We start from the raw sequence: 16426 nt of genomic DNA on the forward strand, positions 1-16426 counted from the left end.
CAGTCCTCTCTGCAGACAGGGGTGGCCGGAGCCCCTCAGTGCCCTACCCACAGTCGACCTGTGATCTGAAGAGAATTTAGCGTGGTGGCAGGGAGGGATCAGACCACACGAAAGGCAGCGACCTCGCTCTCACAGACTTATTAATAGGGCACCGGGCTGAATGCAGCTGACGCTTGGCTGGGAGAAAGTGGGGGAGGGGTCAGAAGTAAGGGAGCCATGTGCATTGTGGGAAAGGGGGGGGGCGGCCTGAGGATGAGCAGATTTGAAATCCTGAAATTGAACAAGGAACGTGACTCGAGGGCCGGTGTACTCCCAGGACCCCACTGTAGGTTTATTTGTGGAACGAACAGGGTTATTCATCCGAGGGGAGATCGGGGGGTTCTTCCTCATCAGAGTCAAACTCAACATTTTCATCTTTTATCCATCGGCCTCGCCCATCTGGGACCCATCCAGAGCTGGAAACATGAGCGCAAAGACAGCCGGTTAGGGATGCTTTTATGAAAAAGGTTCATGGTGCCGATCCCATCCTGGGAACCCACGGGGTAGAAAGATCCCGGTCCTAGAAGCTGCCCTCTGGCTTACATAAGCATGCCCCTACATAAATAAATAGGCAAATATAATTTTTAAAAAGTAACTGGTGATAAGAAAAAAGCAGTTGAGTTGGCTTGAAAAAAGGCAGGTCAGGGGAGACAGAAGGAAGCCGAGGAGCGGACGCACAGACTCACCTGCGGAGGGTGAGGTAATGGTTCAGGGCCCGTCGTTTTGTGGGGCTCAGGGGTGCGGAAGCCAGGGGAGCCGCTGACTCTTTGGCACGCGATCCTGCCCTAGGTTCGGGTTCCCTACTTGTCGCTGAACTCCGGAGTCCGACCTCTGGTGCTGGCAAAGGAGAAGCGGGGACAGAGGGAGCTGGGGCTTCTGGTCTGGACGGAGAACAAGAGGCGGTAAAAAGCAGCGGAGGGAAAGAGCGGCTTCCCGCGGCCTCCCGAGCCCAGAACGCAGTGGTGCCAAAGCTGAGCTCCTCAAGATTTTTTTTCTTTTTTCAAGACAGGGCTTCATGCCGGGGGTGGTGGCGCACGCTTGTAATCACAGCATTTGGGAGGCAGAGGCAAGTGGATTGCTGTGAGTTCGAGGCCAGCCTGGTCTACAAAGCAGGCCCAGGACCCTTAAGGCTGTTATACAGAGAAACCTTGTCTGGAGGGCTGGAGAGATGGCTCAGAGGTTAAGAGCACTGGCTGCTCTTCCAAAGCTCCTGAGTTCAATCCCCAGCAACCACACGGTGCCCTCTTCTGTGTAGGCAGAACACTGTATACATAATAAGTAAATAAATCTCTTTTAAAAAGAAAGAAAGAAAGAAAGAAAGAAAAGAAAAGAAACTCTGTCTGGAAAAACCAGACAAACAAACATGGCAGAGTCTCTGTGTGTTGTTCGGCTGACCTGGAACTCACTCTGTAGACCAGGCTGGCCTCGAACTCACAGCGACCCGCCTGCCTCTGCCTCCCGAGTGCTGGGGTTACAGGCTGCGCCCCCATGACCTGGTTCTAGTTTCTTAAGATCTCAAGTATTCTACATATGAAAGATCTTGAAATTAGGAATCTGAGAAAAGCGGGGGCTGGAGAGATGGCCCAGAGGGTAAGAATACTGGCTGCTCTTCCAGGGGACCTGGTTCAATACCCATTAACCACCCGGCAGCTCACACACCTGTCTGCAACTCCACCTGCAGGGGATCTGACACCCTCACACAGACATATATGCAGGCAAAACACCAATGTATAAATAAATACATAAATAAGGAAAAAAAGGAATTTGAGGAAAACTAGCTTAATCTTTCTAAGCTTTTGTCTTAAGGTTTTCCAGCTAGGCATGGTGACGCATGCCTTTAATCCCAGCACCTGAGGGGCAGAGGCAGGTGGATCTCTGTGACTGAGGCTATCCTGGTCTAAATAGCAAGGTTCCAGGACCTGCAGGGCTACAAAAAGAGACCCTGTCCCAACAACAAATAAACAAAACAAGTGTACAACCAAGCCCAGCTAACATTACTATCCCTGCCCCCACCACATTTGATTTTTCCCCCCTTAGACAGGGTTTCTCTGGGTATCCCTGGCTGTCTTATAACCTGTAGACCAGGCTAGCCTCAAACTCAGAGATCTGTCTGCCTCTGCCTCTGCCTCCTGAATGCTGGGATTAAACGTGTGAGCCACTACTGCCTGGTAATGTTACTATTTTTTTTTTTAAAGATTTATTTATTATGGGGCTGGGCGTGGTGGTACACGCCTTTAAGCCCAGGACTCAGAAGGCAGAGGCAGGAGGATCGCTATGAGTTCAAGGCCAACCTGGTCTACAAAGCCAGTCCAGGACAGCCAAGGCTAATACAGAGAGACCCTGTCTCGAAAAACAAAACAACAAAAAAAAGTTTTTTATTATACAATGTTCCACCTGCACAAGTGCCTGTCCGCCAGAAGAGGGCACCAGATCTCATTACAGATGGTTGTGAGCCACCATATGGTTGCTGGGAACTGAACTCAGGACCTCCGGAAGAGCAGACAGTGCTCTTAACCCCTGAGCCTTCTCTCCAGCCCAACGTTACTATTCTTAAATAGGATTACAATGCTGCAATTCTCCGCTTCCTAAAATGTAATTTAAAATCATAAACCATTTTTAAAAAAAAACAACATCTCCACAGATCAGTGTTTCTCAGAATACGATCTGGAAGTCAATAACTCTCGAGCGGTCAAGCTCTTCCTCCCTCTCCCACTGCGGGCTTTCCCACTCCACAGACCTGTGCTTCCTGCGGCAGCAGCTGTTATAGTGGGGAGCTCTGTGTAGAGCACTCTGGGTGATTAGTCGGGTCTGGGTTAGCAAAGGAGCCTGGTTATGGAGGGAAGAGAGAGTCAGAGCTGTGAGGAGCAAAGGTCCCTTCAAGTCTTCGGTGCAGTTCAGCCCTGTCTGAACAACATCTGACCTGCTCTCTCTCACCTCAGCTTTGCTATCTGTCTTCGGCTCAGTCTGAGGTTTTGGATTTTGCTCTGCTCCCTTACCCGACTGCTTTTTGCCATAGAACAGCTTCAGACCTGAGGAGAAAAGCAAAGGGGGGCTGGAGAGATGGCTCAGTGGTTGGGAGCCCCTCCTACCCTTCCAAAGGTCCTGGGTTCAATTCCCAGCAACCACACGGTGGCTCACCACCATCTGTAATGTGATATGGCGCCCTCTTCTGGCCTGCAGGTGTACATGCAGGCAGAGCATGGTATACATAAGAAATAAATAAATAAATAAAGCAAAGGGAATGAAAACACAATGCCGGGGGCTTGCCAAAACTTCGCGAGCTTTCTCTCTCCTCCCACCCTCCCAGCTTCTCCTACACTTACTAGCCAGATGTTTCTTGCCTGCACGGTGGGCGGTCAGCATGGCCAGGGTGTCCAGTACTGGTCGATGGGGGCAGATGGCACAAGCAAAACTAGGGGAACAAGAAAAGGGAATGACGGCCGGTGTCGCGGCACCTGCGCCTATAATCCCAGCACCCGGGAGGCAGAGGCAGGTGGGTCTCTGTGAGTTCGAGGCCAGCCTGGTCTACAGAGTGAGTCCAGGACAGCCAGGGCTACACAGAGAAACTTTGTCTAGAAAAACAAACAAACAAACAAACAAACAAACAGTAAGTGGTGATGATAAACCGGTGTGTGCGTCAGAGCCTGCAGTATTCGCGGGTCCCAGCGCCCCGCCAACTCCCCCCTCTCCCGATCTTCATCTCCTCTCAACGCTCACTTCCCGCCAGGGAGCCTATTATACTTTTGTGTGTGTGTTTGTTGGTTTGTTTGTTTGTTTGTCTGTTTGTTTTTTTGAGACAGGGTTTCTCTGTGTAGCCCTGGCTGTCCTGGACTCGCTTTGTAGACCAGGCTGGCCTCGAACTCACAGCGATCCTCCTGCCTCTGCCTCCCGAGTGCTGGGATTAAAGGCGTGCACCACCACCGCCCGGCTTATTATACTCTTGATCATCTTAGTAAAGAAGTTTAAGTTTGTTGAGCCTCTGAACCCCCAGGCTTGATCCACTCTTCGCCCTCACCGTCCGTCCCGCAGCATCAGCGCCTCATCCTCCGGGATGTAACTAGCCAGCAAGTCCCCGACTCTTCGTTTCTGCAGGACAGGAGAAATGAGTAAGAGGGACGGATGCAAGGGAAATAACATGCATAGGGAGTCAAACGCCACGGAGCCACACAGATCTTAGGGTAGAAGAAGAAGGGGTCGTCACTCAGTCCTGGCCCCCTAAACCCCGCCCCCCGGTGTCGCCCGAGCAACAAAACAAAGCAACAGGGCGCTGACGCTGGTCAGACTCTCACAGGGCTTACTTTGAGCACATTGAGCTGACTCCAGTCGTCCCCTTCCCTCTTGAAAGACATCGCAACTGTGAGACCCAGAAATGGCAAATTCTCCTACGGCGACTTCGCCGCTCCTTTAGGCCACCGTAGGAAGAGTACGCTATCGCCTCCCCTGCTTCCGGTTTCTTTCGGATTGAGTACTTCCGGGGATGAGTTTCCACGCATGCACCGCGCGAGCCGGAAGGCCCGCCTCCAGCGCCCTGAGCGGGGCCTGCATTTCCTATGATGCACTGAGGACGCTGTGCCTTTTGGGAAATGAAGTCTTCTGGTTACTTATTTATTTATTTATTTTTATTTTTTTCAACGAGCTTACCGCTCACCTGGACTCAGGCCCTCGCATCTCGAAGGATCCAGGTGCTCAGGGGTCTAAGACCCAGTACGAGGAGCTGGAGTTTCAGAGTGGGGCCCTCCTGATGCGGAGCGAGGCGTCGGGGATCGCGGCGGACAGTACGCTGCGGACTCTCGCCGCCCTCGGGCTCACCCTCCGCAGCCACAACCTACCTGGGTGGTGGCCCTGACTTGGAACAGGGAGGATGTGGGGGCTCCCGGCGCCCCGGCTGCTGGAGGTCGGGGGACACACGCCGAGGGGAGGGTGTTGATGAGGGGGCCCAGGGCTCAGGCTTGCGGGGAGCTGGGGAGGGGGCGTCGAAAGCCAGAGGCGTCCGCGGCTCACGGCTCGGGCGAGGCGAGTGTGGGCAAAGGGCTTGAGGAGGGACAGATGGAACCGTCCCGGCATACTTCTTAGGGTGCGGACTGTAACCCCACGCTCGGTAAGCGGCAGCAAGAGGAGGAGGAGGAGGAGGACGAATGTAGTCTCTCGAGAGCGGGGAAACTGAAGAGGGAGGAGAGAAGAGAAAACGAATCCCCTGGATCCTTGGGTTCGGCCGGCATTTTTGGCCACACTCAGCTGGGCTTTGCTCGGTTGCGAGCCTAGATCTTGGCAGCCCGAGGAGATGGCTTCCCCCTCGAGACAGCCTCCACTCGGGGGGTCGGGGCTGCTGCGCGGCAGTCGTGCGCGTTCTTACGGAAGCCTGGTCCAGTCGTCCTGCTCCCCGGTGAGGGAAAGGCGCCTGGAGCATCACCTGGAGCCTGGAGACACTTTGGCTGGACTAGCCCTCAAATATGGGGTGACGGTGAGTCTTGTAGGATTGAGATGTGGGGACCATTTAGGAGAGATGCGGTGCCCAAGGGAAAGTGGGTGTCCCGCTAAGCCGCCGCCTCCGACAGTCTAATTATATTACGGTCTGTTTTATTTAACCCCCTCCCGTACTTTGTTTCCACATCTCAGTGTAGCACCATCTAGTTGGGACGCGTCTGCTCTACTATCCCAGTAGGAGGAGCAGAGCCTGTGGATTGTGGGGGAGGTGTGGGGGCGGGGCTTCTATCAACTTAAGTCTGATAACCAGGGCTGGAGAGATGGCTCAGCGGTTAAGAGCATTCCAGAGGTCCTGAGTTCAATTTCCCAGCAACCACATGGTGGCTCATGACCATCTGTAATAGGACATAACATAAATAAATCTTTAAAAAAATAAAAAAGGAGGTCAAGTAACTCGAGTGTCAGATAGATCTGTCTGACTCTCAGGCCTATAGGATTAACCATGCAGAAAAAAACAAAACAGAGAGTTACTAAATATCTACAGCAAGTAAGGAAGAGCACCTTTTTGTTGTTGTTGTTGTTTTGTTTGTTTTGGTTTTTCAAGACAGAGTTTCTCTGTGCAGCCTTGCCTGTCCTGGAGTCGCTTTGTAGACCAGGCTGGCCTCGAACTCACAGAGATCCTCCTGCCTCTGCCTCCCGAGTGCTGGGATTACAGGCTGGAAGAGCTAGCTTCCCTAGGTAACTAACCCTAGTCCTATCTCCACTCCAGCGCTCTGCCTTCTTTGTGTACCCTCTACAGACACCAAGTATTTCAGGTCAGGTTTGATGGGCACAAAAAATACATCTTGCAGCTGGACGTGGTAGCGCACACCTTTTATCCCAGCACTCGGGAGGCAGAGGCAGGCGGATCGCTGTGAGTTCAAGGCCAGCCTCGTCTACAAGAGTCCAGGACAGCCAAGGCTACACAGAGAGACACTGGTCTCAAAAAACCAAAACAACCAACCAACCAAAAAAATATATATATATTTGCATTAAGGTTTCAGCCTTCCCGTCTATATCCTGTTTTACCACATACAGACATGTTGAATTTAGACAGTGCTTGCTGTACTTAAAGCTTGATGCTAACCCTCCTTGGAGATAAAGCATGAATGTATGTTGGTGTACTCGTGTAATTTAAATTCTCATGAGAAATGGGGAAGAAGCAGCGATTGCATAAAGAATACTCACAAGGGGTGGGAAATCCAAAACTTCTAAATTTTGGCTTTTTTTTTTTTTTTTTTTTTTTTTTTTTGGTATTTTGAGACAGGGTTTCTATGTTTTAGCCTCGGCTGTCCTGAACTCGCTTTGTAAACCAGCCTGGTCTCAAACTCACAGCGATCCACCTGCCTCTGTCTCCCAAGCACTGGGATTAAAGGCGTGCGCCACCACCGTCCAGCTGATTTTTGCTTAGAAGTGAGTATTAGTTGATGTGCTTTTTTCGGGGAAGGGTGGATTTTCTAGAAAGTTCTTTGCTGTGTAGCCCAAGCTGGCCTGGATTTACGGTGTTCTTGCCTCATGAGTGCTGAGATTGGAGTGTGACCACTGCATTCTGCAGTGTAGGCTTTAGGAGTAGCGCTGCTCTGGGCCTTGGAGACTTAGAGCCTTCCCTCTGTTCCCTTCGGCACATCTGCTGAACCCACTTGTCTCCTAGCAGTCCCCAAACTCCTTCCGAGCAGGAATAGTTTCCTTTTAACTTTATGTCTCTCAGCTCTGGCATGGTGTCCAATCACATAGACGTTAGGAGACCCCTGAAAGCTTCCGGGGCATGACAACGCACACCTTTAATCCCAGCCCTCGGAGGCAGAGGCGGCCAGATCTCTGAGTTCAAGGCTAGCCTGGTCTACCCAGTGAATTCTAGGACAGACAGGACTACACAGAGAAACCCTTTCTTAATGCGGGGGGTGGGGGTGGGGGTGGAGTCTGAAAGCCAAGTTTGGTGACACAAACCTATTGTCTCAGCCCTCAGCATGCGAAGGCTACGCGCACACACAGTGGGGCCAGCTACGCGCACACACAGTGGGGCCAGCTACGCGCACACAGCGGCCCAAGGGAACTGGTGGGGTGGAAGGTAAAGGTGTAGCTCAGTGGTAGGGTGCAGAAAAGAGACAAGGCTAGACACTTCCTGTGGGGGCTGCATGGAGAAAGTCCTCGAGTCCTCATTTGGATTTTATTGTTTAGGCAGCGAGGAGGAGCCATAGGAAGTTGCTAAGCCAGCTAGAGGGTTAATCAGATTGATTTTTCTAGTAAAGACATGTGGCCTTGAAAGAGGAAGCGCAATTAAGTGTGGTGTTTGTGGGCAAGAATGTGAAAACACATGTGAGGGGTTTTTTTTTTTTTTTGGTTTTTCGAGACAGGGTTTCTCTGTGTAGCCCTGGCAGTCCTGGACTCACTTTGTAGACCAGGCTGGCCTCAAACTCACAGCAATCCTCCTGCCTCTGCCTCCCGAGTGCTGGAATTAAAGGCATGCACTGCCACGTCTGGCTGCGTGTGAGATTTTTATTTATTTATTATTGGAGGTCTGCTAGGGACTTTGCGCATACTAGGCAAGCCCTGTACTATGGAGCTATAACTGTACACCCATCCAGATTGATCTGTCTGTCTGTCTGTCTGCCTGTCTATCATTAGCCAAGGTCTCAGTATGTAGCTTGGTTGGCTTCACACTGGGAGAACTGCCCACCTCTGCTTTCCAAGTGCTGGGAGAAAGGATACGCACTATTAGCAGGGAGTGGTAGCACACACCTTTAACCCCAGTTCGGGGACTCGGGGGAGGCAGAGGCAGGTGGAGTTCTGAGTTTTAGGCCAGCCTGGTCTACACAGTGAGTTCCACATCAGCCAGGGCTAAACAGAGTAACCCCGTCTCAATAAAAAGTGCACTACCAAAAAAAAAAAAGAACAACAACAACAAAAAAAGCTGGGCGTGGTGGCGCATGCCTTTAATCCCAGCACTTGGGAGGCAGAGGCAGGCGGATCGCTGTGAGTTCGAGGCCAGCCTGGTCTACAAAGCGAGTCCAGGACAGCCAAGGCTACACAGAGACCCTGTCTCAAAAAATAAAAATAAAAAGTGCACTACCATACCTGGCTCAGCTTTATTTGTTTATTTTTTATTTTAAATTTAGCTTTAGTGTTTTGCTTTCATGTATGTCTGTGTGCCATGAGTGTGCCTGGTGTCCACAGAGGTCAGAAGAGAGCTGGATCCTCTGGAGCAGGAGTTACAGATGGCTGAACTGAACCCTCCTCTGCCAGACTGAGCCATCTCTCCAGCCCCTCAGCTTTAGTTAGGAAGACTTTTCTGTTTTCGGTTTTTCCAGACAGGGTCTCGAAACTTGGCTAGTTAGGAGGACTTTAAATACTAGTAGCTTGTTTTGTTTTGTTTCAGACAGGGCCTCAAGGAACCCCAGCTAGCCTCAAACTCAGGCACCCAAAAATGACCCTGAATTCAAGTTCTTTCCCACTGTATGTCCAGAGGGCTGGGATTATATGCCTACACTACCACACCTGTTTTGGTAGTGTTTAAATAAATGAAAGGCGCCTTTATTCCCAGAGACTGTGAGTTCGAGGCCAGCCTGGTCTACAAACGAGTCTGGGACAGCCAAGGCTAACACAGAGAGACCCTGTCTCGAAAAATCAAAATAAATAAATAAATGAAAGGGTTGTGGGTTGGTTTGGTTGTTAGTTTCTCTTTTTTCCCCCCCTCAATTTTTAGAAATATGAAGGTGTCTTTTATTTATTTATTTTTGTTGTTGTTTGTTTGATTTTTTTCTAAGATTTATTTATTATTATGTATGCGGTGTTCTGCCTGTATGTACACCTGCAGGACAGAAGAGGGCATCAGATCACATTATAGACGGTTGTGAGCCACCATGTGGTTACTGGGAATTGAACTCAGGACTTTTGGAAGAGAAGCCAGTGCTCTTAACCTCTGAGCCATCTCTCCAGCCCTGAAGGTGTCTTAAGACTAGAAAGTATGAGCCTGGGCATGGTGGAGCACACCTTTAATCCCAGCACTCAAGAGGCAGGGGCAGATGGATTGCTGTGAGTTTGAGGCCAGCCTGGTCTACATAGCGAGTCTAGAAAAATAAAAAATTAAATAAAAAGAAGAAGGAAAGAAAAGAAAGGGACGTCCGACTTCAGGCTTCTCACCCAAGTGTGCATGTCTCCCCAGCACACACACCAGTAATAAAAGTTTGAGATGCTAAACCAGGCAGATCCCAAGATTTCCCCTGGCTTACACAGTGAAAATAAAGGGAAAAAAAGAAAAAACTTGATATGTTATATAAGATCAGTGTATTTTACTGTCATTCATTGACTTCGGGTGATTTTTCTTTTTTTAAAGATGGAACAGATTAAGCGTACAAATCGCCTTTATACCAACGACTCCATCTTCCTGAGGAAAACTGTCTACATCCCCATCCTGACAGAGCCCAGAGACCTGTTTAATGGTTTGGATTCCGAGGAGGAAAATGATGGAGAGGAAGAGGTCCACCCAAGTAAGGATGCTGTCGGCTCACAGTCAGTGAAGGGGAAGAGTGAACAGCCCAGTTCAGGCCCGGCCAATGGCGCGGCCCTCCCACCTCGCCAGGAAACCTCCACGCCCATCCACGACCTCTCTGCCTCTGATTTTCTTAAGAAGCTTGACTCACAAATCAGCCTGTCAAAGAAGGCTGCCGCCCGGAAGCTGAGGAGAGGGGAAAGTGGGTGAGTCTCCAGCCGGCCCCTGTACGTCCCTGCATAAACTAATAAGTAGCCAAAGTGCCGCCGAGGAAGCAAGAGGGGATCTTTCCCCCCTCTGATTACAAGACTGTGAACAGAGCCAGTGGCGGCTGGAGTGGGATGAGGCGGGGTGAAGATAGGCTCCGTGGGTGCTGTCTTCTCCCTAATGCAAGAACTGTGCCCAAGTGTTAGGGCTAGTTTTTTGTTTGTTTAGATTTGTGTCTTATGTGCACAATATTCTGGCTGCATGTACACCTGCAGGCCAGAAGGGGGCAGCAGATCTCATTACAGATGGTTGTGAGCCACCGTGTGGTTGCTGGGAATTGAGCTCAGGACCTCTGGAAGAGCAGCCAGCCCACTTGACCTCTGAGCCATCTCTCCAGGCCCAGGACTAGTTTCCCAGAAGACACTGAGACTCCATCCAGCTTATGCAGAGAGGAGGGCAGCGCCCCACTACACCATCCCATTCTTGGGTTCTTGCTGCCATTTGTTGCTCCTTTTCCCTTTCTTCACCCGCAGGATACTCGAGGAGGATGCAGGTCTCTTCCCCAGCTCCCCTCGGATGCAGCAGCGAGCCGTCCTTGGTCCTGTGCCTCTAACCCGGACATCTCGGACCCAGACACTACGGGACCAGGAAGATGAAATCTTTAAACTCTGATGTTCCCAGGACTGACGAGAGAAGCTGGGTGTTTGAGGGAGCAGCTGGAGGCAGAGAGGAGTCTGAGGTGAGGCTCATGCGCAGAGCTCCCAGCCTGCCTCACCTCCCTCCAGCCCTCTTGCCCAACCTCTTTGTCAAGATTTCCTCAGCCAGGGACACTTTTTGGTAGAGTAGGGAACGGGCTGAATCTGGAGCTGTCCTTTAGATCCAGAGGTCCTTGTGTGCCCTTGCTGTCCCTTTTACTATTCCTTGGCCTTAGAGCAAGGAAGCAGAGACCCCCTCGCCATCTCCCGTGATGTTACCTAATTTATTTGGTGCTATATTGAAGTAATATTTATTTGCTATACCCAACTCCTTCCTCCTCTTAACTGAAGAAAAAAAAAATGGGGTTTCCGTATCACTGAAGAGAGGGAAAACCCGAGCAGCGAGTGAGGGGTGACTGGCTCCTCACCTCTCCCCCCTTCCTAGCCAAGCGCCGCGGCGGCCGGGAGAGGCAGTGCGGTGGAAGGGTGCACTGTGCTGGCCCCTTCCCCACTCGAAAGGATAGGGCTCAGTCGGAATGAAGTAATTCCTAAACCTTTTTCCCCTCCTGGCTCTGAGAAGCAGCAGCAGAGTAGGTGCGGACTGAGCTCTCCGCAGGCCAACTCAGCCCTCCTCTGCTCGGCCCACGGTGGGGTTAAGGGGTGGAAGACGATGCCGTGGGGGTCAGAGGAGGACAGTCCCAGACGTCGTGTCTTTCTCACACACCCCCAAACCTGCCTATGCCTTGTTCTCACTTCGTATTTATCTGTAATCTGTAGCCCTGATCTGCAGGACAGTTTGTCTTTCGTTCCTTAAGCTGAGGAAATAGACATGGCAGCTCAGTGGTGCTGGGAGTCGGCCTGTGTGCTGCTCCGGCGAGGGGAGAGCTGAGATGTGTTTCTTGGCCTCTGCCTGAGTGTGGCGCTACGGAGATTAAACAGCGAGCCTGTGCGTGGTTTGGTGGTTTTATTTCCCTGTGGCTCCCCTCCCCCAGCCCCGGCTAGGAACCCTGGAACGAAGCCTCTGGTATGTGTCCGAGTGCTGCCGCCAGCTCCAGGACACCCAGGAGGTCTCTGATGGCCACCTGCTTCTGGCCTTCATTGTCCCCTTCCTTGGGTTTGTGGAGGAGGAGGCGCCCCTGTTCCGGGCAGCCCTGCCGGGAGAAGCAGATCCTAGTTTCACTTCTTCTTCTTCTTCAGTCAGCTGTTTCCTCTGCCGGCACTGCCTGGGAGAGCGGCTCGCTCAGCTCAGCCAGCAGTTTGGGAGTGGGGGTGGCGAAGGTGTCAGCAACGCCCCGGGAAGAGGACAAAGCCAGGGGACGGGGAAGCGTCAGTGCAGGTTAGAGAGCCTCGGCTGCCCCGTCAGTGGGTTTGCCGGAGGCCCTCACAGCTTGCCCTCGTCCAGCAGCTTGCGCAGCCCGGCACAGATCTTGCCCAGGTGCGGAGTGAAGTCAGGCCCGTAGAGGGCGGCGAGCAGGGCCGGGTCGGCGTAGTGATCGAACACGTGTCTGATGCGCTCGTGTGACTTGGGCGTGAGGTGGTGCTCCACCAGCTGCAGCAGCGTGTCCCGACACTCGGTGAGCAGACTCGCTAGCACGGCAGCCTCGAAGGTGAAGTCCACCTCCCCGAAGCTGAGCGCCGTCATGGCGCCCTGCCGTAGCTTCTGGCGAAACCGTGTAGCCAGAGCCAGCTCCCCGGGAGCAAAGCAGCCACTGCGGTGCAGCACGGCCACCTTGACGGCCACCTTGATGAGGTCCTTCATCACCCGTTGTGCCTTGGGCCGGCTGTGCGTGTACTCTTTGGACACCCGGTAAAGCTCGTCTAGGACCTCGCTGCTGGTCTCGTCGATAAAGAGATGAGCCACTGACCGCCCGGCCATCTTACTCAGTAGCTTCTTCTCCGCTTGCAGAGCCAGACTCTTGGAGCTGAAGGACTCCATGGTACTTGGGGTGGCCGTGTGGTCAGTCACGTCAGTCACCAGAAGAGGCCGCTTCCTTAGAGAAGAAGAGAAAAGCGGCTTTCCCCCGTTTTCACTGCTCTGACGGCTTTGCCTTCCCTCTCCCCTGGCCCCCTCCATCCTGTGAGCCCGGCTTCTGCTTTTTTCCCTCTCGTGCTGTCTCCAGAACAGCCCAGAAGAGCAAGGGGAGGCCTGGCTGGAGGGGCGGGTCGGGGCTACTGCCACATGGAGAGCATGATATTCCCCTTGGGCAGGGAATTGGCACAGCTGCCCTGTCTCCAGGCTCGGGATCACGAGGCCATGTCAGCGGGGGCTCCGTCTAGCCTTAGAAGAAGATACAGTCTCCAGAATCCTAAAAAGAGCCCTTGGCGTTTTTCTTTGAGAACCTACTGGATGCCAAGTACTTGGTATGGACCGTGTCAGTTTCCCAACTCCATTAGGGTAACAGTCCCATTTTACAGTGAAAAATCTCTAAGCTAAAAGAACTGCCCCACCCCCCCACCCCCCAGACTGGGTTTCCTCTGTGTAGCCCTGGAACCAAGTCTTGGAACTTGCTCTGTAGACCAGGCTGGCCTTGAAGTCAGAGATCTGCCTGGCTCTGCCTCCCAAGTGCTGGGATTAAGGTCGGTGTGAGGCCACTTCCCAGCAGGGCTAAGAGATCGAAAGCAGCTTGGCCTAGTAGACATGACTGCAGGGGGCTGGAGAGACGGGTCAGCCGCTCACAGACACCTCACCATCGCCTGTACCTCCAGCCCCAGGGAGAGCCAACACCTCCGGCCGGTGGTACAGCCTGTGCCTGAGGCCAGGGTCCTCTCCCCGAGGTCCCCGGCTGCCCGTCTTCTGTTGATTTACTTGTTACTTCCCCCTCCCCTGCTCTGCAGGATGTGGCTGTGACCGCAGTGCGGAGCAACCTCACCCTCTCCCCCCAAATGAAAACAGGAGTCTGAGGAGGCAGAGGGAGGCCAGCGGGGGCCTCCCTCCCCAGCCGAGGCATCCCAATGGGGAGCTGCCATCTTGGTTTGTCACTGGCTCGCCCTGAGCTCCTCGGACTGTCCCACACAGTGGAGGTGACCGCTCTGATGAGCCTGCACCCCTTCCTTCCCGCCTCGCCTTCCTGTTCCCTGGCTCTCTGTGGCCCCTGCTGCGTCTCCTCCACTCGGCTCTCCGAGGACTCAAGCTTTCTGTCACTCGCTTTCTTTTTCTAGCCTCTCAGTCATCCTCATGAACCTCTAGCCTAGCCAAGCTTTCACTTCGAGTCACTGAACTCCAATGTCTGAAGATATTTTACACGCCTAAGCCTCTGTCACACCCTGACGTGCACCTCCATCCCTCAGCCCTCACCCCAAGCCCGGTCTCACTCTCAGACACACCTCCCTCCATCCACTGAAAGTGTTTGGGGGGAGGGGCGGGGGAGGGAAGAGATGACAAGATTTCCACAGGTGAGAGTGTCACAAAATGGAAAGAAAGGTAAGGGTAAAGGGGGTGGGGATGCCCTGTCTCTGTCCCCCAGAAAGCTGCCCGTCTGTCATTTCTACTCTCTCACCTGCCGGGTGCTGGGTGCCAGCCTTGCCTTGGATGTTCCTCAGCGCCAACAGAATAGAGAAGCTCCTAAGTCAGAGGCCCTTTGGTCTAGCCCCACCCCAAGTCCCGCCTACCTACTCTCCACCTCCGGTTCATCACAACTGTCACCAAGAAGGCCCTGTGCCCTAAGAGCAGCCTAGACAAAGGTCAGAAGGGATGGAATTCTACAGGCGGTGGCAGCTCTGAGCTGGAAAGGACTCAGCTCGCCCCCCACCTAAGTGGTCTGCTTCTTTCTTGCTGCCTAATGTTCTTGTGGTACCGAGGGCCATGGAGAAAGCAGAGTTTTTAATGTGGGAGGCAGCAAGGGAAGTACCGAAGACGATCGAGCGGTGTAGTGGGGCAGAGTTATCACAACCATCTTGAGGCCCTGGCAGGTAAGGCTGGCTTAGACTGTCCCCACCTTCGGTATCTGCAGGAGGCAGGTGCCAAGGCTAAGGCTGCTGATTCATATGTGGCCGGCAGGTGGCAGCATCGAGCTGAAACACCCGAGGCCGGAGGCCTGCATAGCAGCTGTTACAGGACGCGTCTCCAGTGAGGTAAAACCGCGCCTTTAATCCCAGCACTCTGGAGGAAGAGACGGTGGCTCTCCGAGTTCAAGGCCAGCCTGGTCTACCCAGTGAGCTCCAGGCCAGCCAGGGCTGCATAGAGAAGCCCCTGTTTCAAAAAACAACCACACCGGGGCTGGAGAACAGCTAAGTGGTTAAGAGCTCTGAGTCTTCTTCGGGAGGACAAGGGTTCGACTCCCAGCACCTACATGGCAGTTTATACTGTTTGTAACTCCAAGATTGACGCTGTCACAGAGACATACATGCAGGCAAAACATCAGTGCATATAAAATAAAAAAAAGTTATATATATAGCCAACTGCCTGCAACTCCAGCTCCAGGGTTCCAATGTTCGCTGGCCTCCAGAGTCCCCTGCATAAACACAGGAGGCAAGCATACACTTGGGCATACACAGACGCATAAAATCTCCCCCCACCCCGACAGGGTTTCTCTGAGTAGCCTTGGCTGTCCTGGATTCACTTTGTAGACCAGGCTGGCCTCAAACTGACAGTGATGCACCTGCCTCTGCCTCCTGAGTGCTGGGATTAAAAGCGTGCGCCACCACGCCCTGGCATCTTTTAAATGAATGTGTGTGCATATGTAGACCAGAGGAAATTTCTGATGTCATACTCAGGAACTTGGTATGGTTCACTTGCTTTGAGGCAGAATCTCACTGGCCTGTCTCAGAATTTCTGTCCCTTTGACAAAACACCATTCTTAGGAAGGAAAGGGGGACCTGTGTGTGGTGGTGCACGCCTTTAATCCCAGCACTCGGGAGGCAGAGGCAGGTGGATCGCTGTGAGTTTGAGGCAAGCCTGGTCTACACAGAGAAACCCTGTCTCGAAAAAACAAAAACAAACAAACAAAAGCCCAGTGTGGCTACACAGTGACAAACAGCACAGCGACTTCCAGGCCAGCAGGGTTATAGAATGACACCCTGCCATGCTGTCCTGGTTTGGTTGGTTTTTTTCCTGTTTTTTTTTTTAACCAAAATTTCTGTTTTTATTTATTTATTACATTTTTCTGAGAAGAATGTATCGGCCTTTGGCTTCATTAGTCAGAAGCTGACTCATCATACTTCTGTTGGACGTTTTTTTGTTTTGTTTTTTGAGACAGGGTTTCTCTGTGTGGCCTTGGCCGTCCTGGACTCGCTTTGTAGACCAGGCTGGCCTCGAACTCACAGTGATCTGCCTGTCTCTGCCTCCCGAGTGCTGGGATTAAAGGTGTGCGCCACCACTGCCTGGCTCCTGTTGGACTTTTTGCTGGTTCTCTGTTTGGCTCCAATGCAGCCTGTCCTGCGCTCTGGTCTGTGACAGTGAAACCTGGCCTATCCAGTGCCACACAGAAGCCGTATTTGATGCCCAGTTCAGTCTGTTCCTGGACTCCAACCCCGCAGCTTCCGGCCTCTGAGAAGTTACCCTTTTTGTAACAGCGCCTTCTCCAGAATTTTTGTC

The 16426-nt window shown here is 52.5% G+C and overlaps 3 protein-coding genes across 4 annotated transcripts; 1 reads left to right on the plus strand and 2 right to left on the minus strand.

Annotated features, from left to right (window-relative positions):
* Positions 1-307: 307 nt before the first annotated feature.
* LOC311590029 (sodium channel modifier 1) lies at positions 308-4479 on the minus strand. Of its 2 annotated transcripts, none has more exons than XM_084768823.1 (7): positions 4338-4479; positions 4055-4125; positions 3381-3451; positions 2974-3068; positions 2777-2865; positions 726-920; positions 308-455 (listed from the first exon to the last, which is right to left on the minus strand). In XM_084768823.1, exons 1-7 carry the CDS (start codon positions 4386-4388, stop codon positions 353-355), a joined length of 675 nt encoding a protein of 224 aa, XP_084624949.1. In that variant the 5' UTR covers positions 4389-4479; the 3' UTR covers positions 308-352. The 2 variants fall into 2 exon arrangements, with proteins under 2 accessions (XP_084624949.1, XP_084624948.1); XM_084768822.1 differs by having other exon boundaries at positions 3363-3451.
* Positions 4480-5320: 841 nt separating this feature from the next.
* Positions 5321-11842, plus strand: LYSMD1 (LysM domain containing 1; the record flags this gene model as incomplete). Its single annotated transcript, XM_084768824.1, has 3 exons — positions 5321-5500; positions 9836-10197; positions 10732-11842. The coding sequence occupies 3 exons, from the start codon at positions 5321-5323 to the stop codon at positions 10868-10870; spliced, it is 681 nt and encodes a 226-aa protein (XP_084624950.1). The 3' UTR covers positions 10871-11842.
* On the minus strand, positions 11843-14496 carry TNFAIP8L2 (TNF alpha induced protein 8 like 2). Its single transcript, XM_084768825.1, has 2 exons — positions 14391-14496; positions 11843-12884 (listed from the first exon to the last, which is right to left on the minus strand). The coding sequence occupies exon 2, from the start codon at positions 12827-12829 to the stop codon at positions 12275-12277; it is 555 nt and encodes a 184-aa protein (XP_084624951.1). The 5' UTR covers positions 12830-12884; positions 14391-14496; the 3' UTR covers positions 11843-12274.
* Between the last annotated feature and the right edge of the window lie 1930 nt (positions 14497-16426).

This window comes from Acomys minous, assembly GCF_964271855.1.
Source record: "Acomys minous genome assembly, chromosome: 19".
Classification (NCBI taxonomy): Eukaryota; Metazoa; Chordata; class Mammalia; order Rodentia; family Muridae; genus Acomys; species Acomys minous.

Bases quoted from the DNA above. Each gene is read 5' to 3' on its own strand.
- TNFAIP8L2 (XM_084768825.1), bottom strand. From the start codon at position 12,829: ATGGAGTCCTTCAGCTCCAAGAGTCTGGCTCTGCAAGCGGAGAAGAAG.
- LOC311590029 (XM_084768822.1), bottom strand. From the start codon at position 4,388: ATGTCTTTCAAGAGGGAAGGGGACGACTGGAGTCAGCTCAATGTGCTC. The intron at 3,452-4,054 runs GTGAGGGCGAAG...TTGTTCCCCTAG, and splicing joins CTGATGCTGCGGGACGGACG to TTTTGCTTGTGCCATCTGCC. The intron at 3,069-3,362 runs GTAAGTGTAGGA...TTTTCTCCTCAG, and splicing joins AGGCAAGAAACATCTGGCTA to GTCTGAAGCTGTTCTATGGC.